We start from the raw sequence: 25,931 nt of genomic DNA, 5'->3' as shown, positions 1-25,931 counted from the left end.
GTGGCTCTGTTTCAGTAGCCGGTTTCGTCAAAATAACAGTTTTACACATAAGACTCTCGCACTAAATAACAAGAAATTATTTTTTTTTTAATTTCTGGCAGCAAAACTTTTGAATGCAAACTTCGCAATAGACCATTAGTCTGAGTTTCAGGTCAAACATCCGAATATCATGTTTTCTGTCAGCATCTTGATCTAATTTCCACTCAATGAGGAAACTGCACGGTTTAATTCTCCGCTAACAAAAACCAGTACTACATAATCCGACTAGTGGTTGTTTAAGTGTTTGGCTACGCCCACACCTGTCTTTATGTGGAAATAAAGTGTGTTTTCGTGAATCGTTAAAACGAGACACACGTCGAGATCATGTAACGATTTAGTACAAGTACGAAGTTGAAACCACCCAGTCATTGATCTGTTTTGAAACAAAACAGAACAAGTGGGTGCATGAGCTCAGTTGTCTTTCAATGTTCATTCAATGACGAAGTCCCCGAAAAATTATATATAGATCGACTAGGAGATTAACTGATGATATAGTTTAGCTAAAAAAAAACAGTAAAGTTGAAACAAAAATAGGTTTGCGCGGTTTTAGCAACTTGACTCACGTGAAAATTGAATATCCTGTTTATTTGAAAGTTAATGTTTCATTGAGGTTTACAAATGAAAATGTTTTATTTGCAGTTCTGCAGGCGGTTAAATCACAGTTTATAATTAACAAAAAATCAAATACCGAAAGCAAAGTTTGCTCTCTGCTATGGGGAAAACCCGCAAACAAAACTTGTTTGACCGCAAATCATTTTTTAAAAATGGATTGGAAAATTCGTAAAAAATTACAAAAAGCACTGTTTGAAATTTCACTTATGTCTCTATTTGTCAGAAAAATACTACGTTCCTACCAAAACTTTTTCGAGTAAAATTAATTTTGAAAAATGGCCTGCAAAATGGACTGGCGGAAAAAACATCGTGTGTGATCAAAATTTGAAAATTTTCGAAAAACTACTGAAATCATGCAATCATAATTATGCTTCTTATAGAGCAAATATTGCTCTATGCAACTGGTTAGAGCTAAATTACTTTTTCCAAAATGGCCAGCAAGATTCATTGTCGGAGATCGTCAGCAGCCAAATTTTCAAAATTTCTAAAAAACTATTAAACTGACCCAAACTAACATTTACCTAAGGAGTTATATAGTAAGATTTGCTGTATTCAAAGGCAAAGAGACCGTTTGTGAGAAATGAGTTTTTGAAAAATAATCTGCAGAAATGAGTTGGACGAAAGACGCCGTTGGCGACCAAATTTTCAAATTTTATAAAACATTACTAAAAAAAAACGCTGATTGCAATTACACTTCTTGAAATGAAGACGTGAGGTTTTCTCTATTTGCCTTAAACAGAAATACATTCCTAGCACAACGCTTTTGACAACTTTGAGTAAAATTCATTTTTCCAAAATAGCCCACAAAATTGATCTGAAAAAACACGTTTGTGATCAAATTTTGAAATTTTCCAAAAATCGACTAACATCATTGAGTGCCATTATGCTTCTTATAAAGGAACTATTTCTCTACAGAATATCAGAAAGAGCAAGTTGGGAGAAAACTAGTTTGAGAAAAATCATTTGTTGAAAAATGGCCTGCAACCTGCAAAATGAATTATCGGAAAACAGGCAAATTCGAAAATTTTACCAATCGCAACTAAACAATATTTACGTTATACAAGGAGATAAAGGGCAATTTTGTTTGTGAGAAATTAGCTTTTGTAAAATAGCATGCAAATGAATTAGAGGAAGTTACGTCGTTGGTAACCAAACTATGAATTTTTTTTTTAAGTTACTGAAAACACTGAGTGCAATTGCACTTCTCGCAATTATATTGTGAAACTTTCTCTAGCCGTAAGCAAAAAGGGCACGTGCCTAACGAAAATTATTTGAGACAAAAGAATTTTTGAAAAATCGCCTGCAAAACGTCGTTTGTGATCAAAGTTTGAAAAACTCGAAAAACCTACTAAGAACATTTATTGCAATTATACTACCGAAGGCCATAGAGCGAATCTTTTTATGCAACCGTGAAAAGCCCGAGTTGCAAGCGCAGCTTGTTCCATAGAGGCGAATTTTAGAAAAATAGCCTGCAAAAGGAATTGGCGGGCAAAACAAATATTTTTCCAGCTATGTGAATAATCATCCTAGGGTCCACCCACCATCGCTACGCTGGCAACAAGTTCATTTACTCGAATTGAAATAAAGCGAAAAGAAGTAATGAGTTCTACCCATACAGGGCGTTCACAAACATTTCATGAAATATGGCATGATAAATACCTTGGAAAAAATGATCGCTCTTTGTGGGCGTACCAAAAGCGACCTTGCGTTCGGCGTTATAATGATTTTGAAAATGAATTTCTAAATTTAGAATCTAATGATGATTTGAATAATTGCTTTTGCAAAATAGGCCCATGGCATGACGGATGACGCCAACATACCATCATCGTTTCCTCTTTTGTTTCACTGGGTTCAATCACGCCGTTTTTTCTTCTCGTCAGAAGCCATTTATGGCAAGAACACAGTTGGATTTTTCTGGCAGAAAAAGTACCGCAAATCACAATTATCGACGAGTGGATACCCATTAAGCCAACCAGCATTTATAGGGATCATTTGCATATTTGCAACGAACCTGACAATAGCCGTAAACAAATAATAAACACCACCGGATTTATTTAGCATTTTCATTTACTTCCGTCTTTTCTCTGCGCGAATCGTAAACCTGTGTAGGCAGACCTGTTTTCTGAAGATTTATGAAAGTACCTACATCTCGAGATTTACACAAAAACTATGGAAGATTTTCCTGTGCGTTCAACTGTTGACTAAGGGAAAACAAGGAAACTTGAATGAATTGTTTATGGCCGCACTTTGAAATCAGGATAGGTATAACTCTACAGTAAAAAAAACGTTTTCTAAATCCTCCGATGTTTCATACTCGAATATGGGTCATATAATATGAGGCAGTGTACTGAATAGTTGGATTTTCTATTTTTATTGTTGGCAGATTCTCATAATGTTAATGTCTTCCTATTTTTGCAATGTGTGGGCACCACACGGTGTACCATAAAAATTTTACAGTCCAGTCGCGAAATATAGTTAGCTTTTCTATTTATCCATGAACGATTTATTCACTTTCTCACCACAAAAGCCATACATTTTTTAAATCCAATTTGCTGTTTAAAAATCAGTCAACATTTAAAATGAAAAAAAAAAACACAAAGCGTACAGAGTGATTACGTAATGAAAAAATTCAAGATTGATGTAACATGTTTTAGCATCTACAAGCAAAATGAAGTAAAATATGTCAAAAAATTGACTAGAGATTTTCGAAAGTTTCAGTGGAATAATTGCCTTTGTCCGGTACTAATATAAATATTATTTTTTGCCTGAAAATGTAGTTTAAATAAAAACAAGTTGTGGCAAAAATTCCACATAAAATGCCCAAAATATTCAATGAAAGGAAACCAAAAAGATACAAATGTTTCCAATAGCAAGTCAAATTAAATTTGTTGCTAATCAATGGCTGAGACGTGACGACCACTCTGCATATAATAACAATTAAAATGTGTTAAATTATACTTCCATTTATTATTCTTTCCATACTCCAAGTTTAGTGTAGGCTTCGTTCTTAATTATTCAAAGAACTGCATTTTTGTAAACACTTTACATATACCGAGCCTGGTAAAATGTTGAAACTCTGTCTAACTGAGTTTAGGTAAATTTTTGTCACATAAATAAAGTTTACAAGGATCAATCGATCGATGTTTTTTAAAGCTTTTGTATGCGATGAACAGTTTTTAAAACGCATTTTTAAAACTCAGCTTTAAAAATGCAACAACTCAAAATTAAGCTTCGTATTTTTCCTAAAACAGCTTATTTTCTTAGAAAGGTACGCTTACAAATTTAGAACTTAAGTGGTTATCGAAAAATAAAAATCAGAAGGGAGTGAAAAACTTACTTTAAAGACAAACATATAACCGAATAATGATAAAACTCCATGGGCCACAAAAGCAATTTCTTCCAGTTTTTTCTATAAAATTTTCCATCCAATTTATTCAACTAATAATTTGAAACTCCATTTTCTTTCAATTCTAATTCAACAGTTTCTCAATCGCCCTTCATCAAAATTGTATTTTGACTGATTTTGAAAAGCAAGAGGTGCAAATTAAGCTTACGCTACTGCAAATTTTTGCCTAAAAACACTATATTTTTTTAGAAAAATACGCTCACTTAAATTTTAGGTGATTATCGAAAAATTAAATGCAGATGAGAGTGCAAAACTTACTTTACAAACAAAGACAATTTTGCACCCCACAATGACAAAAACTCCATAAACCACAAATGCAAATCGCTCTAGTTTCTTCTATACAATTTTTCTTGAAATTTATTGAAACAATCATCTAAAAACGCTATTTTCTTTCAATTCAAGTTCAACCGTTTTCTCAATAATATTTCACATTCAAATTTGTTGTCTTCATCATTATTTGAAAACAGTATTTTAACTGATCTTAAAAATGTGAAAGCTGAAAATTAAGCCTACGTTACTTTGAAACTATTTCTGCTTAAAAACAGCAAAATTTTTGAGAAAAATGCGTTGAATAAAATCTTGAGTGATTATCGAAAACAAAGAGCAGATGAGAGTGAACAAACATCTAACAGAATAATGGCAAAAGCTCCATGAACCACTAAAGCCATTTTTATAGTTAATTTTATAAAACTTTTCTTAAAATTCAAAAGGCAGTTTTCCTTCAATTCAAATCCAGCAGTTTTCTCAAGCACATTTTGTCTTAAAAGTTGTCAAACTCTTTGTTTTCATTTTCATTACGTAAAAATGTTTTTTGACTGATTACTCAGTAATAAATGTGTAGTTTATGCACAGAGTTTTTTGTGCTGTGCATGTTATTAATATTACTATTTCCCCTAAAACACTGTTAAAACACACAAATCTAAAAGTGATGTGCTCTATGAGGAAGTTGTGTATTTCATACAGATGATAACTAAAATAGATACAAATAAATAAAAGAACATTGAGAACAAAAGCTAAAGAATCTCATTGAGACGCAAATCCGAATAAATCGATCAGATGAATCAATAAATCCTGTCTTCTCCCCACACCTTGCTGCTTTCAAGCGACTTAAACTTAACAATTAATAAACAATAGATCTCCCACCAATAAACAAACCTTGACAACCGAAGACAATAATGGTAGTCGCTTAACCCACTATCGTGATTAATTCTGAATGAAGTGGTTTTATTCAATGAAAAAGCGAACGCATGGGATTTTGCGTTTTTGCGAACAACACATTGTCTGTCTGTTGGCTGAAATGCTCGTTACAAAACTGAACGTAAAGTGGAAAAAAAATGCAAACCAGATGGACGCAGATTCGGCCGAGATTAAATGCCCGCAGAACTTTTCCAACTCCAGGTCATGGAATTTAAAATGGCCAGCTTAGAATCGGGAAACTAGATGTGAGCAAATGAAAGCAAAAGTGATTTTTTTCTATTCCAATGCAAAATTGCTCATCAGTTTGTAGAACTTTTCCCCCGTTTTAGCTCCTATTGACCCAGTGACAATGACCCCGACATTGACTGAGAGGAATGCTTAAGACAAATAGCTTTTTTCGAATCACCAGAGAGTGGTTACTTATACTTCACATCCTTCAACACCATTTGTTTGTCTTACGCCTGCCTTAATCGTGAGAATGTTTTATTTTCGGTTTTATTTTTCTTTTGGCTTGCACGCCCAAAATGTGACTCTCGTTGACGACTGATGGAAAATTAATCACTAAACTCGACGTCAGTCGATTTAAAATATTTGGTTTAGCTGAGAAAAAATTAAAGTGTTTTTATTCTGTTGCAAATTTGCTCTGTAACAACCTGCCATTAAATCATAACAACCGCAGCACGAATCAAAGGCAATAAATCGTGCAAATAAAATACTTTTTCATGAAGATGTCAAGCAACAACCTTGCCAACGAGCTATAGATTGGATTTCACATGTTCGAATAGATTTGGACGTCTCTAGCACGTCTACCTTGAGACGACCTTGCTAATTTGCATACTTTTATGAGAGTCAGAAGCAATATTTGTTAGCAAAAATACGCAATTTTCACACCTACACTTGGTAGGCAACTGAACCACAAGAAATCGATAAAAAATGTTCCCGACTGTTTCAGGGTGAGTTTTCAGGTTTTTTTTCGGAAACTCAAAATAAATCCTTTTCAATAATATATATCCATATATAATGTGAAATTTTCGGCATCAATTGATGTAACCATCATTCAGATATTTGAAGTGGTTCTTCAGAATCGAGCTTCAGAATGGCATGGTGCGTGAATGAAACCCCGCGCCCCAAAAAATGTGCAAAGTTAAAGAACTAATTTTGAGGCAACCAGTGAAAGGAACCAAACCACGATCAGAACATAAATACACTGCATTTTCCCTTGACGGTTTCTAGAACCTGCATCCGGATACCTCCAGTGGTTCTTGAGGAACGAGCTTTAAAAGAGCATGATGCTCAAATGAAACTTCGCGAAAAAAAAAGTTTTTAGGGATTTTTTTTATGGAACTTGTGACTGGAACCCAACAACAATTAGCACTCAAGTAACATCAGTCTTCCTTTGTTGGTTTCTGGAACCCGCATTCGGATATTTGGAGTGGTTCTTCAGGAGCGAGTTGGAGAAGAGCATGATGCGTAAAAGCAAACTCTCGCAAAAAATGTTCAAAGTGGAAGAATCAATTTTGAAGGTGCCACTGAGTGGAACCGACTCATGATCAGAACACGAATAGAATGGATTTTCGTTTCTCGGTTTCTGGAACCCGCATTCGGATATATGAAGCGGTTCTTCAGGAGCGAGTTTCAGAAGGGCATGGCGCGTAAAAGAAAACGCGCTCAAAGTTGATATGAAGAAAGTGAAATAATTCATTTTGAAGGAACCAGTGAGTGGAACCAAACGACGATCAGAACACATATACACTGCATCCTCCTTTGTGGGTTTCTAGAACCCACATTCGGTCATCTAGAGTGATTCTTCCGGAGCGAGCTTCAGAAGAGCATGAGGCGCAAATGAAAACCCGCGCAAAAAATGTTCAAAGTTCAACAATTAGAAGCCATAGTTATTAGAGCTCACTCCGTATATTACATAATAGTAGGGGCTTCAATGTATCTAGGACGATATAGAGCTTACGTATAAACGTGGGCTGTAAATGCGATTGGAGCATTGTTTTTTTTTTAATAATTGATATTTAAAGCACGAAATTCTGCCCGCCACTGAAACAACTTGCTTTCGATGTCCCTGGTCGACCAACTACTATTTTATCTTAATTCGGGTTTTTCTACCTTTTATATCTAAACCAAAATGTCCACTTAAAAATGCAGAAGAGCCTCCAGAAGTCATTATTTGCTCAACATATTAACATACTAATAACAATTCGCTGCTCTTTCAACGATTGTAACTGATTGCACCATTTATATCCAGCATTTAACCAATCATCGTGTTACATCAGCGATGACGAAGTAATTGTAAAATCGTTCAATATTTGCACTTTTATATTGGACTTGTTTTTGAAAAACAACAGAAAAGGTGTGCCTCAATAGGGAACTGATTGAATTGGAATGGTTTGAATTAAAATGCCTGAAGTATGAGGGAATTTTCAATTTTAAATTGAAACAATTGCTCAAAAAACCGACAGCAAAATGAGAATTTTTTTCAAACAGTTAGCACTGAAAAACCATTTTCGAAATTCGTTCCAGCATCGCCCCTCGCATTAGAGCAATCAACGTGCCTGCTTATAAACACCCATTGATAACTAATCGGTGTGGATATTTTTAAAACTATGATTTATTGTTTTCAACGAGACCATGTTGCAAATTGACCTCTCAAATTGAAATTGGCAAAGCCAGTCGAACAATTTGTCCGGAATTCGTTCAGGCAGACGATCGGTTAGACAGGGAGGTGTTAACGAACCCATTAAACATGTAATTACCCCCGCTACTACTACTAACTACTACTTTAAGGTAGAACTGCGAAACTAATTTGGGTTTTAATGCACGTCAATGTGGTATTTTTAGTGTAATTTATTATGGTGGAACGACGACGACGACAATGGGAAATGTATGCGACAAATCAGGTGGAAATCGTGACTAAACTAGCCACCAGAACAGAAGCACATTGACGCACGTACTAATACAGAATATACAGAATTATCTCCGATATTTGCCATTGTTCTTTGGGGAGATTAATTCTGGACTAAAGGGTTTTACCAGTTGGTTTTACGTTCGAAAAGGGCTTCGATGAGGAAATGTAGAGTATTGAAGCTTAATTCAGGTTTTCCTCGCCCAGGTTTTCTTTTCAGATCATTGATGATCATTATAAGCAGACACCAGCTTGAAGTTTTATAAATTTTACAATTATGGCCGAAAAATCGATTTTTTCGAAAAGGCACCAGTGTCCAAGTCCTTAACGTTTAATGCTAAATCGACGCAAGCTTGAATTTTTGCATGAGTTTTTCGAATTTTAAAATTGCGGCCAGAAAATCGACTTTTTTCCATTGGACACACTTGAAGTCTGAAAAGTCCAACTTGGAAACGGGACCACACAATTCCTTCAAAATTTTACATATGATAGAAGAACTTTCAGATTTCAAGTCCTCACAGTTTCATTCGAAATCGGCCCCAGCTGGAATTTTTGCAATTTTTCCAAAATCAACCCTGAAAATTGATTGTTTCTCATTTATGGCACGTTTATCGCCTCAAAAGTATGATTTCCAAACCATTGGCCTGAAATTTTCAAATGATATAGAAGAAGGATCAATCAGAAGTCTTCCAATTATGAAGAAATTGTTCTAAACTAACGCCAGCTTGAGTTTTTAAAAATTTTACAATTATGGTCAGAACATCACCAATTTTTCATTGGACACGCTTGGAGTCTGAAAATTGTAACTTTCAAACGGGACCACACGGCTCCTTCAAAATTTCACACACAATAGCAGAACATTTAGACTCAAAGTCCTCAAAATTTGAGTCTCAACCGACACCACCTTCAATTTCTGAATATTTTCAAATGTACCCTGAACATCGGGAATATCGAAGATCGTTCAGTTTTTCAATTCTGAAGATATCGTTCAAGACCGACTCCAGCTTGAGTTTTTGTAAATTTTGCAATTATGACCGGAAAACCGAGTGTTTTGTCATTCGACATGTTTGCGATCTGAAAATTCTAACATCCAAAGGACCACAGAGACTTCAAGTCGTTAAAATATGATTCTAAACACCAACTAGAATTTTTGCAAATTCTTAAAGTCTACTCTGAAAATCGACTGTTTCTCATTTGTGACACGTTCATCGCCTCAAAAGTCTAAGATCCAAACGTGACCAAATATCAAGAACTTCAGTCTTTAAATCCTTCCAATTTAATTCTAAACCGATCCCAACTTGAATTTTTGCAGATTTTAAAAATCTACCCTGAAAATCGGCTATTTCTCATTTACGACACTTTTAATGTCTCAAAAGTATAACGTTTAAATGGGACTAGTAACTGTCCAAAAGTCCAAATAATAAAAAAAATGTACATTATTAATTGTAAACCGACGTTAGCTCAAATTTTTTTAAATTTTCAAAATTTACCCTGACAATCGACTGCTCTACATATGGAAATTTCTTGAATTTTAGAAATTGTACGTTCTAAAGACCAGAAAAAGACTAAAAATGCTTCGCTTTTTGTGGCCATTTGTGATGTTAATTGTTTCCTATTTCTTCAACTCTTGATCATGTTTTATTTCCAAATCAATTGGTGTTCTGATGTTTTATTTTATTATTTTTTTCATTTTCATTCATCCCGTCTTTCCATTATCCCACATTTATAAATCATTGTAATTGAATAGCAAATACTTTCCCATTCCTTCCATAATCCCACATTTATAAATCATTGTGATTGAATAGCAAATACTTTCCCATTTACCATTCAATCAAAATGATTTATAAATGTGGGATAATGGAAGAATGGCAAAAATCATAAAATAAAACATCAGATCACCAATTGATTTGGAAATAAATCATGAGCAAGAGTTGAAGAAATAGGAAACAAATAGCATCACAAATTGCTACAAAATGCTCAGTATTTTTCCGACAAACTTTGCAGTAGAGTTTTTATCCAAAAGTTTAAACAAACTCAATTTTTGGAAAAATAACGTTTGAATAAAAACTAAGTTAAAACACATAAAGCGGCACAAAAAAACTCTTACCTTTCTTTTTATGTGGAGTAGGTTTGGCTTTCGTCTCCTCACTCATATCGGCCTCAAATGTAACCGATTGAAATTTGACGGGCTTGATCGATTTTGAGGTGGTTTCTTGCATCATCGTCCCAAAATGCAGGGCCGTACTATTATTAGCATCATCGCTAAGCCGTCGTTTATCAAATGCGCCCTGACTAAACTGCACCCACACAATTATCACGGTTGCGCACAAAAACACTATTGCGCCGAGCGCTATTGCTGACGTACACCGACGTCTTGACATTTCTCCCAACTGTCAATCAGAAAGACAGCAAATAAATCTAAAAAAAAAACGAAAAAATTAAAGTCAAAAACATTGAAATAAATCGGTGTACTTGGTTTCAAAACCAGTTTAAAAATTAACATGTTTACGTTTGCAATAAAGGAATTTTTGATTAAAGTCGAATTGAAATTTATGAAAAAGGAGGCCAGAAACAATACACAAGACAAAAACAAAAATTTATTTTATAAATAAAAGCTGAACTTAGACTGCTAACTATTGGTCGCAAAGCAATATGAAAGTTATGAATTTTCAAATTGAGATTGTTATAAATTTTGTGTTTTCAAATCAGTTGGATTTCTGTTTAATTTTGCACAACTTCCTTCATTTAAAAGTCCTCAACTTGCAAATGACCCACGTCATACAATAACGCCTTTGTTCGGTAATTCAACACAGAAAAAAAAGAACAAAAATCGTAATTTTAAGGCGAATTACAGTGAGTTTTTATGTCTGTGAGCTTAACTGCCGAATACAATACTGTGAATGGATGAGCCGATATGGGGGGCCACGTTGAAACGAAACTTACAATGCTCATTTCACTGAACAATAGGGCATTAAGGTAGATAATAAGAATGATATTTTGGCCACATATACGACACATGACCCATACTGTTTTAATGCACGATGCAGCATGTAAAATATGGAAATGTTATTGAAACATTCAGGCAGAGAGAGATTTATGTTGACCCGAAACCGATAAATGTTTAAACAATTTTAGCGAAGTTTACCCAGAATCAATCAAAACAAGCCAGTAGATTTTTTCTAGGATGCGCCAGAACCTTAACCTACTTGTGTAATCAATTAGGTTGCGTGAATTTAATCGAAAATTAATTCCCAATATTAACGACTGTGGCAAAATTCATCCAGAATATATTTGGATTGTTGAAGAAAAAGCCGTAAACTTTAATAAAATTCTATCAATATTGAGGTTGATCCGAGTGCCAAATGAGTCCAACATGACGCATTTGCGAACCGAGATCAAAGACTGAACATGGATAATCAATCTTGAAGTTTTTATTAAACAACTTAAAACCTACTTTCAGCGTGCTGATGAATTCACCTTTTATCTTTGCGTTATAAAAACACAGCAGCATATTAAACGGATTAATTCGTTGCGGAAAATTAACCAATTGCTTCGATAATAGCATTTATTTATAATCACAGATTTGTATTAATTAAGGGCTCATCGCTTCATAAATCATCGTCTGTTAATTAGGTTTGATTCGATTAAAATACACTGCGAGGAAAAATGTGGGTTTTCTACACAACTCGAATTAGATTATATTTTGAAAAAGTCAAATGCTGTTGAAGGTGGACGAATTTTCCATTTTGCCAATGCCATGTGAGCAGTGTACTTTTCTGTTTGGTTAAATAATGGCCACGAATCTGCTTGGTTTAAAAACCAACTTCTGCAGCAGAATGCAGAAAAGGTGAATTTTGCGTTAATGAACCAGCAAAGGCAGCAAGTCTTAATGCGTTCTACAAAAATATGTTTTTTTTTTTTAATTTATGAATATTTAGTTTGCTACCGACAGTGGACGAAATCGGTCCATAATCCTTTCTGTCGTGTGAATCGCGTTCTGAGATTGCAAATTTAGAATTTTTTTGCGAATGAATGGATAGAAAATGGAGGATGGGGCGCCAGCTTGCAAACAGCTAGTAAGAATGATCTCTAATCTAGCAATCTTTTAGCTTGAACTGAGTTTAGCTTTCCGACAAACAAGGAGTTTTATGGATTCTTTATAGTTTTCTCTCTTTGCTTTGCAGATTTCAAATAAGTTTGGCTTTGGGCAGATTTCCTGCTGTAGATACTTTTTTTACGTTTTTTGTTAAAAAAGTCAATAGTTTTAGTGTTGTTTGTGCCTGTTTTTTGAAACAAAAAAATCCTCATTGCTTGAATCTACATCCATTTGATACACCCAGATAGCAGATACTATCTAAACTATCTAACTAAACAGATAACTTTAGCACCGGTTTGCCCAGTTGCGTAAGAAGCCCCCCATAAACCGAAAAGCGTAAATGTTTGTGCAGTTTTTTTTTATCTGGCTAGACGTGTTGAAATCGGCTTAAATTCAATTCGCCAGTAATTAAACCCAAATCGGTATAAGCCAAGGCAAGTTCATGATCATTGGGTTAACGAACCTAATTCGATCAGTAGCGCAACGTGCGTTACTTGCTTAATTAATCGAGTAATTTCCGCAGATATCGAGCTGATAGTGTTTCAGTAATAACGTAAAAGTCTCTCAATATTATGCCGTTAAACTTGGCAAACTGAGGAAATTTGCTGTTTTCATCAAATCCAAAAATAGCTTTGTTACACATTTTCGTAAATTCAAATTTATTGCTATCTAAATTTTTTGGAATGTTTTTAATTGGCTGATTCTTTCAAGTGTTCAGTTGCATTAATATTCCTCAACCAAAAGAATCCTTCACCGTCATTGCTAAAAACTGTGAGATTTTCAGCTCTAAAACCCCGAAAAAAGTTACTAGTTTCAGTTACTGTCAAATACTGATAATTATTAGTGCGATGATTTTTATTTGTTTAACAAATGTGTCAGTTTTCTGGTTACTGGTCACTATATTTTTGATAGTTCACTCTCTCCATGCGATTAGACGTAAAGAATATTAGAATGTTAACAAAAAAAAAAGGTAAAAGGCGTCGGAAGAAAGCAAGGAAGGAAACTCGAATGCTGCTTAACAACTTACAAATTTGTACGTTTTTTTTAATTAATTAAAGGAGAAAAACGTTGAAGAAAACGATGCGGAAAAGACGCAAATTAAGATAAAAAAAACTGGTGGCAACTAAAGAGGTACAGCTGAAGAATTTTAGATTTTCCAAGACTTCAGAAAGTTATATGTCATATTAAGCGCACATGAAACAAATGGACATTTATAATTTTTTTAAATAAAATTTCTTAACTCAGACTTTCAACAAAAGTTTTTTGATAATCGTCAGTTATTCAGAAGATTTTCTCAATTCACAAGAACACTTTTCACACCAGTCAAGGCTGAGAAAATTTGACCAAAATCAACAAAACCGATAATCCGTTTACCATTTTACTATTAGAACTACTTGCGCTTAAACAATAGATTGCAAAATAAAATTTAACACTCACATGTTAACAAGCTTTGCTTGCAGCTTCTTACGTTTTAAATGCTAGTTTACAGTTAGTTTATTGAATGAAGAAATAATCCTTCAATAAAATTGGGACACTTTTAGAGCCACCCAGCGGTTTTTGTTACTTTCGAGTCACACACGCTCGTAAAACCTGTGTAACTTTTGTAACTTAAAACGTTTCTGCTAGTAAAAGTTGCTTCAATTTACAAGCTTCGCTGCTATTAGTTGACATTTACTGCTGTTTTAATATCAGGCAAATTATTGACATTTTTCACTGACTTTAATACCGAAAAACAATTTTGATATATTTGCTATTTAGAGCAGGAACGAAAAAAGGCTTGAAAAGGGTAAAAATCAAAGTGAATAAAACCACCCAGATTAGCCCAATTTGTCATTGCCTCGTTCGGGCGTTACCAATTAAGTCATATTCAAGCGTGCAATTTGAATTTTATGACTTAATTCGCCCATTATGTTAACGTTGTTTCAGATAGAGCCACAAGCATTTTGGCCACCACACCCAACTATGCAGGCCCAAAAAATTGATATTTATTTAATTAAACGGCAATTTATGCAAAATAAACAACAATTTACCACGTTTATCTCACGCCTGACCACGAGCCACTACAAACATGCATAACCCATTAACCTAAATGATGTTGTCAAGTTACACCACAACATTAATAGTTATAACCAATAAACTATTGAATGACTATACTAACAAATACTCTCAATTAGTGGAAAATGTTTTTTTTTCATCGATTTTTCGCAGAATATTTCTGGGGTAAGTAGGTGCGGATTTGGAGATTTGCTAGTCTCAGGCACCCCCAGGACCTTTTAACCCTCGATTAGCTGGGTTCAGCCTGAAAATAACACTCACACAGCTTGCAGTTTTGCATGCCAGAAGCGTGCCTGAATTGAAGTACTTTAAACAAAAAGTGAAAATATTGCGTCATTGGCAGGATTTTATAGTTAATTTCGTTCGTAATGTTTGTTGCGAGGATAATTTCCGTTATCAGTCCATGACGTATCATTTTTTGGATCCATTTCAATGTAAAGCGACAATAATGTATATGTGCATATTTTAAAAGGCATTGGTGCGGATAGACTGTCTCGCACTAAGTCAGTAAATGTTAAATGTTTCCAAAACTGGTGATTTGGAGACAACGTTTTACTAAAATTCGGCTGAAAAAAAAATGAACTTTAACGAAAAAATCAGGTTTTCGGACAAAAACTCGAAAAAGGTTAACAATTTTCAATTGAGGGCTGTTTAAAATTGAAAGCAAAATCCAAAAAACTATACAGTTATTGGAAAAATTTCCTTTCAATCTTCCACACAAGATTTCACGTAAAACAAGATTTAATGACAAACATTTTCTGAAATAAACGGTTCAACCTTGACACAAAACTACAGCGTTTTCAATATGTATTTATCCAATTTAATCGTTCTAATTTATCTTTTTTCCAAAATTGTTACAGTTTTAATTGTATAATTGACGCAAATTTCTCAAATACGAAAGAAGTCCGCAAATAAAGTCCCTCATAATACATAAATATATGATTTGCACGGCTCTAAGTAAACAACGTCATAGAAAAGCAGAAAAATATTCGCGCATTATTAAGTAATAAAAAGAAAAAGTTGACAAAAATCTTAATGTATGTGGTGTTGAAATACAACAAAACGTGTTTTTTGTCCAACTGAGAGCATGTGGAACTTTCACGAAATTTGCATTGTTTCATTTGCTACCTGCAAACTTATCTGAGGCACTATTTTTTTTGCAAAAACATCAACTAACAAGAATCGCACTAAATAACGTTTCAAACAGAAATAAAATCGCTCGCAGCAATCAGAATTTATCCAGTTTCAAAATTGGGCTAGATTTGGCAGAGTCACGTTGATTTTGTTGAGCAGTTGCAAGTCAAGACGGTAAAGAAGATATAAAAAAACAGAAAAATACCCGGAAAATATTAAGTAAGAAAAGGGAAAAGGGAGACTCAGCTAACTTGCAAAATAAAGGAACTGACTGAATTTGGTCCTGATGTTTCGGTAGCTCGCATGGTTACCATCTTCAACGGTATATTCGCTTCGGAAGCGAACCAATAAATAAAAAGTGATATTTTGTAAAAGTTAGTTGAGTTTTGTTATTTGCCAAGCGTTGTAACATAAATGATTTTTTTCAAAATTCACAAATTTAGTGTTCTTTAACAATTTTCTTAATTTATTGCCATTCGTTTGCCTTTTCGCAATGTTGGAGTTTATACGGCAAATATTGCAAATTATTGAGCGCAAATTTTCAGTCTTTTAGAACAGTTTTATTATAACTGAAACGCTTTAAACAATCCTACATTTCTTGCAAAAAATCAAACTGTTTTTTTGTAAAAAAAAGCAGCTCGATAAAGCCATGTGTATGTGGTAGATATTAGCAATCATAATAAAATTATCCCTATTATTTTAACATTTCCTATACACAGGCAAACAGCCAATTATCGACAGACTGAAACGACGACCTTTTAAAGTTTAATTGATGAAATTGGATTTTAATGCTACGTTAGAAAATTGGTTTGTTTAGTATAATCGGCTAGTCGCACACTGCCTCTAACCGAATATAGAAAGAGCATTAACATTGCCAGTGCCTTTTAAAGGCTTTGTGCGTTTACGCTTATAAATATTCTGCTCTGTACATGATTCTGCGACAAATTGCAAATAATCAAATCAGAAAAATTACTACTTTGTTGTTGACCTCTGAAGTCCGGAGCATCTATCTATCTCGTTCGTTTCAAACGAAGCTTTATTTACAAATTGATAAAAGGAATATCAACCTGCAACTTTTTTCCTTGGAACAAATTAAAATCACATCTGTTGTGAACCGATTTTTTTCCACGAAACCAGCAATATTTACTCACACCAACAAAATAAAGGCAATCTTTTATTGCTTGCCTTTTACTTTTGCGTAGGCAGACTCTAATTTAACTAACGTCTAACGTTTAATTGGTTCTATAAAATTTTCTAGATCAAGGACCGCCAAAAATTCGCTACCAACCAAAACTCGGCTCGGCATCTTAATGAAATGTACGTTCGTTTCAATGTTATTGCTACCGGCAATGTTTAGTTAGTAGCTTCTTTACAGATAACAGTTTATTGCTCTCAACAAGATTTATCTTGTATCTAACTACAATAGAAAGTCAGCAGCGGACAGGAGAGGCAAATAGCGTTGATTCAACCAATCAAAGTTCTAAGCATTTTTTTCAAAAGTTTTCCAATCAGGTGCAGGTGAAAGATACCAAACGAAAACGAGGAAGTTGAGATGATTTTAAACGTTTTCCTGATACAATTGGAAGAATAATGCGTAAAGTCGACGAGCAAATGGGTGTGAAGATGGAATTTACTTAGGGGGAGAAACGTCGAAGCTACAATTAACTAACACTTTTGCCGAAAATTTGTCATTTCGCGCCCAAAAAAGGAGAAGCAGAAAATAAGAAAATATCTTCTAAGACATGAATAGAAAAAATCTCCAGTGGAACTTTGTTGCTGCTTTGGTTATTTTTTTACGAATTTTTTCTCAACTTTGTGCGAACGTTAATATTGGCTTTTCGAATCATAGAGAAAAAGGCAAGCTTTTCTCTATTATTCCTGCAAAGCTCACTACTATTGCTACATGGCTGAATTTTTTTTTGCAATTTTTTGTGCGAACGTTAATATTGGTTTCATAAGTCGATAAAAAATATTTTACGAAAACCACCCCAGTTGGAAAGATGCTTGTTACGCCACTGCTAATCATCCACTTTGTTCTACCAGTGCCGACATTCACTCTGCAATCGATAAATTTGCTGATTTTTTTTTATTTTACCACCCGCACCTGATTGTGCAGCGCTTAATTTGATTGCGCTGAACACCAGTTTTCAAAAATTTATTTTGCTAAAACAGGCCCAAATAGAAAAGTGATGTTTGCTCCAATGAAAAGGGCAGGCTTTCCTCTATTATTCCCGTAAAGCTCACTGCTATAACCGCATTGCTGAATTTTTTGCGATTTTTTTCTCAACTATGGGCGAAATGTCAAGATGTTCACAACATAAAAAAACTAAGAGAGGAAATGATAAAATGGCACGTTTGATACAGCGAATAAGAGAAGAAATATTGGATTTTTGGAAGGATCTTTCATTTTTCTGTTCATATTTAACAAAAATTGCGTACAAAGTGTCCCGCGCGACTTCATCAGACTATAAACAAGATTTGCTTGAAATGAAACAGTCTGATTTTTATTTGTTTCGCAAATACTGTGATGAATTGTATTTTAAAAACTAACAAAAAAAAATTATCCTACCGATAAATTTCCTTCAAAAGTCCCCGAAACGATTTAAAAAAACGAATAATTTGGCGAATTAATGTGTCGTTTCCTACCGGTTTCTCAATCAAATTTTTCCCCATTCGGAAGTGAAATATGGGCACATAAAGTGGCTGCAGCCAATTAAAATTGACATTTTCAGTATGTATGTGTGAGTGTGTGGGAAGATCGCAAGAATAGTAGGACAGGAAAGAATGGACAAAGTTATTACTGCATCGTCATAAATAGGACGTATAATAAAAGCTCACCGGTGATAAAGTTTATATTCACTTACTGTTACCTTTATATTTGAGCAGTAAATAATTTTTTGCAATTGGCGATTTTATTGGGCATAAATCCGTGAAAGCAACAGGAAATGAAAATAATGCCTAGATGCAATACTGCATAGAAAAGTGACTTTTTCGCTCAAAAACGAAAATTATCAAGCAGTTTTTAGACAAAACAACATTGGTATTATCATGTTCATTTAGGCGCCATTTAAACCTTGAAACTCAGGCAACTTTTAGGCATGGCAAGTGATTATTTTGACGCTCCACATCTAATAATTACAGTAATTTAACACTAAAACAATATACATACAGCTAATGTATTTCCACTTAATTGTCCATACCAGCACATAAATAATTTTAATTTGTACGCGTTTTTTTCATGTTCGTTATCAAACCATAATTCATTTGGATAGTCGCGGTTCAACAGCACAGGCCATTTTAAATATATAAATCCAAAAATAATGTTCTGCTTATTGTATTTTGAACGTTGGCAGTGACCTTTAAATTACTAGTTGGATACAAATTTTATTTGCTCGAGGAATTTTGAATGAAACATATTCATAACAAATTCATATAATTATATACTAGCTGGATTAGTTTATAGTGAAAGTTTTGCAATCTTCATTTATTGCCTTGATAAACATCCTATTTTATGAGATATTTATAGTTGTTCTATATCTTGTTCCTTATCTAGTTACTTTGAAAAGGCCCAAAATATCGAAGTTTTAGTACAGAATAATAATCATACAAAATAAAGGCAAAACCGATTTAATGCATAAAATGGAAATGTTAATGCTTATGCCAAATATAAAAACCAATGCAAATTGATCAAATAATTTGGCCGCTTTTATCATGCGTAAAACACCGCAAGTTTGAAACAGAACCATAATTATACAACGTAAAGGCAAAACTGGTTAAATGCATGAAATGAAAATGTGAATGAGAATGACAAATATAAATTCAATTCCAATTAGTGCTTTAAATGTGCAAAAAAAAAATTGCAGCACATCAAATTCTCTTTTCGTTTTTTGAAAAAGAATAGGAAACTATTCAAAAAAATCAGAAAAAAAAAACAAAATATTTTTAGAAATGAAATACAAATGTTCAGGAGTAACACAAATATAGCAAAACCAACAGATTTTCCTAAACAAAATAAATATGTTTGTGTCTTTAAAGCAGGTATAACATAGTTATTATAAGGTTGAAAAATTCGTGTTAAATTGAAGATAAACCTGAATAAAGTTTCAACATTATTTAACACATAAAAACTGCGAAAGTCAAAGAAAGTTTTACACAATAAAATTTAACACCGATTAAACATTATATACAGAATGAATTAGTTGTTTTCATTATTGATTATAATAATATATATATAGAGAGTTTTATGGTAGTAAACTATTCCCTATTCATTTTTTCATCAAGCTCACCGTTTCTTCAAAAATATAAAAATATGATTCTGTTAATTGATACAATATAGAAAGACGGGCATAATAAAATGTTAAAGCTGAATCATTTGTTTATATATATTTTGGGAGCTTTGTCTTGAAAATTAGCCGAATTTTCATGCAATTTGCTTTTGATACCGAACAAGAAAACATGATTTAAAATTTATGGAAAAAACTAGCCTGCATATTTAACAGTTAACAGGGAAAGGTATTAATATTTACGAAAGAAGGCACTAAATGTGAAACAAAAAATAATGAGAAAAACCAGCCGCAAAGAATAACTTGTGCGTAAAAATTGAGAGAAATAACACGCATTTTATCAAAACAGTTAAAAGACGAATGATTCAAATGATATTTTTAATTTAATTGTGCCTGTATTTGAAAGAAACAGCCACAAAGCCGTCTGAAACATTAAAAGAAACAAAATCGTCTCTAAATTGATCGAAAAATATAATTTTCTGTTGCAATTCTACGGACAAACTAAGCTATTAAAGAAAACGAAAATACATAGGCGAACACAAAAAGCTTAACAATTATTAGAAAAGTTCAGATATATTAGGAAAAAAACCAGACACTAAATTATTTTTTGAGATCCAAAATTAAAAACATAAAATTTGCATGATTGTTACAGAAATTACAAGTAATAGTATTACGTTTGTAGACGAACTGTTGGTTGTTGAAAGGTTTGAATCAAGGTAGGAGCAGAGAGAAAAACAAGAAACGACCTGAATTTTTAGAGACTGAAAAAGCACATAAACCAACGTGCAAAGAAGACAATGAAACCAATTTATACGTAATTTTTGAGTCAAAATATAAAAATTAAAAAATTGTGCAAATTTGCTTTTGATAATGAAGCATAATTTAATTCTAGCCTGAATAATTAACAGTTAACAGGGAAACGTATTAATATTTACGAAAGAAAGCACTAAATATGAAACGAAAAAGAAGAATCAGAAGAACCAGTCAGAACAGAATAAACTGTTTAAAAAACCACTCGTGTGCAAAAATTGAAACAAATCGCACACATTTCATAAAAGCATTCAAAGGGCAAATTAATAAAAATAAATAATTTAGGTCAATTACAGGCAGAGTCTTTTGTTACCGTCTTTAAATTGATCGAAAAACCTAAATTTCCGTTGCAGTACTACGGACAGAGTAAACTATTGAAGAAAATGTTTTGGGAAAAGAAACCAATTATCATCTTTAATGGCAAAATTAACAAAAAAATGAAAAACACTAAACTACTGTTTTAGATCCAAAATTAAAAATATAACGTTTGTATAATTGTTACAGAAATTGGGAGCAGAACGAAAAGAAAAAACGAACTGAAATTTATAGACTCAAAAAATACATAAGCCAACGAGAAAAGAAAGGAATGAAACCAACTTAAAAGAAATAATTGCACACAAATTGGAGACAAATAAACTATAACGTAACAGCGTTTGGATCATACCTATTCATTCACATAAAATCAGATAAAATACAAAAAAAACGGGCGACCTTCAGCGATATGAACCAAATGAAAATCAGATAGGCAAATTATATAACCAAATGAGTCTAAAATAAAACGAATGCAAATAAATCCAAACACTGAATCACACTTAGCTTAACAATGATTATCTAACAGCGAAAAGATAAAGGAAGCAAACATGCAAAAATTACGAGGCCTTGAACGGCCTTGTGTTCCCTCCTATCGCCTACTACTAAAACAAACTACGTCAGCTCAGTGAAATAAATCACCATTAAAAAAGTGCATAATCCAGTTAATCCATACTAAGGGAACTTTTATTAGGCTCTAAACCGGTGGTTTTGATGGATTGAAGCGCAAAATCGGCGTCGTTTTAATTGGAAAAAATCAAATATGAATCGTTCGATTCAATCACGTCCACCCAAATCTTGACGATTTCGTCAGCATCCACGTGGAAGATTCGGGAGATCTGGATTAGTTTTATGGTCGATGATTTTTTGCGATTTTTAATCTCCAACAACAATTAGGTTTAATTAGGTCGAAAGCGTCGTGAATTTGATTCTGAAATTAGAATCGCACATGACTGCGATTAGCACCGAGCAATTTTTCCGCATGCGAATGTATTTATTGCAATTCGCAAGCAGGGTAACTAATCGGTGGTTGAAATCAGTCTTATTCCAATAAAAATCATACCATCTGCCAATACACTAATGTAAAAGTAGGATCAGATATAACAAATGGTTTTTATGAAAACATATTAACTTTAAATTGCTTAGGCTAGAGGTTTTTGAACTACGACACACACACACACGATTACGTAATGTTCCTAAACATCACCTGATGTCGATTTGTTACTGTTTAAAAAAAAACGAATCAAAACACGAAATTTAATAATAGATTAAAATATTTGTATTATTTTGTCTTGTTTCTATACAAGCGGTGGGCCTTGAAATGATGTCCTAATAATTGGAGGAGAAAATTCATCATAGTTTTTACAACTTTACTTTTTGATAACTTGCAGTAAATAAGAGGGAAATAAATGTTTGCACCCTCTAAACTACCCGCACCAAACCTCTAACTCCCAACTCCCTAACCCCAACTCTTGCAACTGTGTTACATGCTTTTTGATTGAATTGCGTTTCTACACCTTCTTGTGCAGCAATTTAAAAATTGCAAATTCATATTGCAAAAATTCACTATTTTTTCTAAAGTACATAAGCGGAAGAAAACAATTTTTCCTAGTGAGTGATCATTCTTTCCTAATAACTTACTTAAAACTTATTTTTATAAATTTTACATTTTATTCAATTTTTCAAATTATTATCCTTTCTAGACAGTTTTTGGCATTTTGCGTCGAAAAAAGTACACATTTGACCAACCGAAAAAGTGACAATAAAAACATAAAATCACTGCACTTTTTAAAAACAATTTTCACAATTTAAAAAAAATCTTTAAGCTTCGAACCTAAACCTGCTTAAAATGTAGAAAACGCAAAGAAAACTACGTAAAGGCAATAAATAAAAATAATCAGTGGTTTAGGTTTAGATTGAAATAAATTGCATACAATTATTAAAGCGCAAACTTGTAAAATATATATAACAGGTAGAATCGGGCAAATCTGGCTCAAATTTTTGACGAACACAGCAAGAGGAAACGGATTATTTCAAATTATTGCTGAAATCGAGACAGAAGCATCGAGCTTTTGAAAAATCCAAGGCAATAAAATAAACTTATCACAGCCAGTAGTGACTAATTTTATTTTTATTTAGTTCCTTATTCTTCCATCTAATTTGATTTGTATTTAATTTTTGTTTCATTGCAAATTAGCTTTGTCCTATTCGCTTATCTAGTGAGCGTTACATTACGTTCTATAAGCTCGGGGAGAACTTTATTTTTACAAATATTTAAATTTCCTTCAAATTAATAAAAAACGAAAATGATTTGGATCAAAGTTTGTTATTAAAATTCGCTAAATTTTGCGAACAAAATCAGTGGTTTTACTTGTGATAATTCCAGAATAAATTGGCATGTTTTCATTTTTTATTAATAATAAAGTGGTTATTTTGCCACAGTTATAATGACAGAATTGATCACGCAATGCACTTCCGCGTCTATTAACGAAATTAAATAATTTTCTACCGTTAAAATAAAATTAAAAGTTTAAAACAGTTTGTTGTAAAAACTGGAAATACTATGTTTCATTAATTTTGCGATCTGCAGAATTTCTTGAGAACTTGAGGAACTTGTAAATTTTGAAATTTGTTTTGCTTATTTTTCTTTAAAGTTTATCGTTTCAAAAATGTAACTTAGAAACGGTATTCAGCAGCTGCGTAAAAAAATCACAGGATACAGAAAAAAGTTTAGTCCCCGAATTCTGAAAATTTAATTCTAAACGAAAACCAGCTTGATTTTGAAAATTTTGAATTTTGAATTAGTCGGTTTACACTTTCGACACTTGTGGTTTCAAAGGTCTAACAAACCGGACAAAACAGCGGCGTGAAAATTTCACACGTGATAGAAGACTCTTCAATATTTATATCTTGAAAAATTCATTATAAACCGACTCCAATTTGATTTTTTGCAAATTTTCAAAATCTACCCTGAAAATCGACTGAAAATGTTTCTCATTTACGACACGCTTATTGCCACAAAAGTCTAACTTCTAAACGAGACTAAGTAACTGCGTGAAAATTTCACACGATTTAGAAGAAAAATCAATTCTGGCATATCTGAAGACATCATTCTAAACCGACGCAAGAAGAAGTTGCTGTAAATCTGCAAAAACGAATTTTTCAGCTGTTTTTTTCTTTTTCTCTCTCTCTCTCTCTCTCTCTCTTGAGCCTTTAGAAGAAAAAATGGCCTTTTTCGGCAGTTGAAAGCAAGTTTTATTGGCTGCTGAGTTTTCAGTTGGGTAACAAAAAATTGAAACTTGATAACATAGAAAATGCAACTGAGAAGCCAATAAAACTTTAAAGTAACGACAAGAATGCCGATTTCTTCCTCTAACGGTCGAAGAAAGGCGCACGTTGCTATCTTTAAGAGTTTCTGAGAAACTAATTTTTTAAATGTCCATTGCAAGTGATACTTTTCGGAAAAAAATTACGCGTCAACGATATGAACAAATGGTCAACTGTGTGGCATCGAATAATTCGAAATTTAATGCAAAATCCAGGAATGAAGAGAAAAATTGCGTGTGCTATTTAAACAGCCCAAAGTTGATGTCCAAAAAACATTTTTGCATATACAGATTGCAAATTTACGAAAACACGCTATTTTTGTTTTTTGCCGTTTAGCCGCAATAAAATTATTTCTTTCTAATATAAGCATATAAATCACGCCGAACCGTATTTAAAAGTAAGCCATTTGAAGAAAGGACTTTTGGTATCTTTTCTAACATTATTTCGCTTTTTGATTTTCATCAATAATTAAATATAATTGTAAATAATTGAATCATGTGAACTGAGAAATTAAATTTGCGGTTTCCTTTAATATGCTTCATTTTCGCAACTATCTCAGTTTAAATTTTAGCTTGGTTTGCAGTTTAAGATCGACTACAATGTTACAATAACAATAGGTTCTTATGGGTGAAATTATAAAATTAAGTAAAATTTTTCAGTCAAGTGAACAACTATAGTTCGGAAAAAATTGCGCTTTTATAAAGAAAATTTTCCAAAAATTAACCCAGTTAGTACTGAAGGAACATTCTTCTGCTGTTATCTTATCCTTTTCTGCCGCACAGAATTCTACTGGACCGAAATTTTTTAAAACTCTCTAAAATTAGCCATGTTTTGTAGTGAAAACTCTAAAAAAATGCGCAAATTTCAATAGAATGCTGCTGATGAAACAAAATTCATAAATCGCAAAAAAATTTAAAAATCCGGTATTTGCAAAGTTTTCAAATTTGCTAAATTACCTTGAACGGACGTCACCAGTGAACGTAAAATCAACCTAATCACCAATCAAATTAGGCAAGGTTATGGTTTCGACATTCAGTTCAAAAATAACGTAAAAAAACTCGAACTATCTGAAGTAAAAACTCACCTGAAAAAGTCAGAAATCATCGATTCGCCCCGTCACTCTGCCCCCAAATCCCGGCTACCAGTCGAAAGGGAAAATCAAAAAACTTTCGAAATTTTCCTCGGAAAAAAACATCGCTCGCAATACAAACTACCGGCCGGCGTGTGTTAAAAATTTCGCGGCTCGGATTCGGAGGCTTCGCGCGAATCGCCGCGACTTGCAGAGCAGAGAAACCGCGGTAGATTGAAGACTGTGGCCTGCCGGGAATCTCATAAGCTCGAGCTTTTTTCTCCACTACCACGTACAGTGTGTGGTTCTATTGTAGTGCGTGTTTTGTTTAAAAATTTCCTTTTTTTCTGCTCTTGGCTTTTTCTTGTTTTGCTTGCTTTTTCACTTATTAATTCATTTTTATTTTTTGTTTGCTTTCATATACATTTGAGGCCAAAGGTTTAGATTTTTTAATACGTATCACGTTACTGGTAGCGCCCCTAAAACTGAACAAATTTTTTTTCAATAGCGGGTTTGCGACCGGGTTAAAAACTTCTTTTTTTACTACTAATCTGAGTTAGTCACCATTTTTTCCAAGTGATCCTCAAATGTTCCTCAAAAAGAAAGCTGCTCACTTTTAAACACTCTGTATAGCAGATGAACAATTTATTAGATTTAGTAAGTACCTAAGTAAATTGATCTTT

General features: G+C 33.3%; 1 protein-coding gene across 4 annotated transcripts in view; it reads right to left on the bottom strand.

The window, feature by feature from the left end:
- The window catches only part of LOC109544078 (A disintegrin and metalloproteinase with thrombospondin motifs 9), a 107,208-nt gene extending 81,726 nt beyond the window's left edge, over positions 1 to 25,482 (bottom strand). For all 4 annotated transcript variants that reach the window (XM_019914109.2, XM_048665730.1, XM_019914110.2 and 1 more), the window contains exons 1-2: positions 25,264 to 25,482; positions 10,273 to 10,583 (exon numbers count right to left, since the gene is read on the bottom strand). In XM_019914109.2, the coding sequence (XP_019769668.2) occupies positions 10,273 to 10,546 (274 nt within the window). In that variant the 5' untranslated portion in view covers positions 10,547 to 10,583; positions 25,264 to 25,482. The remainder of the gene's footprint in view (positions 1 to 10,272; positions 10,584 to 25,263) is intronic.
- Between the last annotated feature and the right edge of the window lie 449 nt (positions 25,483 to 25,931).

This window comes from Dendroctonus ponderosae, unplaced genomic scaffold (assembly GCF_020466585.1).
Source record: "Dendroctonus ponderosae isolate FM_Combo_2020 unplaced genomic scaffold, Dpon_F_20191213v2 Dpon_F_20191213_4, whole genome shotgun sequence".
NCBI classification, from domain to species: Eukaryota; Metazoa; Arthropoda; class Insecta; order Coleoptera; family Curculionidae; genus Dendroctonus; species Dendroctonus ponderosae.
The sequence above is the reverse complement of the archived record's forward strand: the minus strand, read 5'-3'. Positions and strand labels throughout refer to the sequence as shown.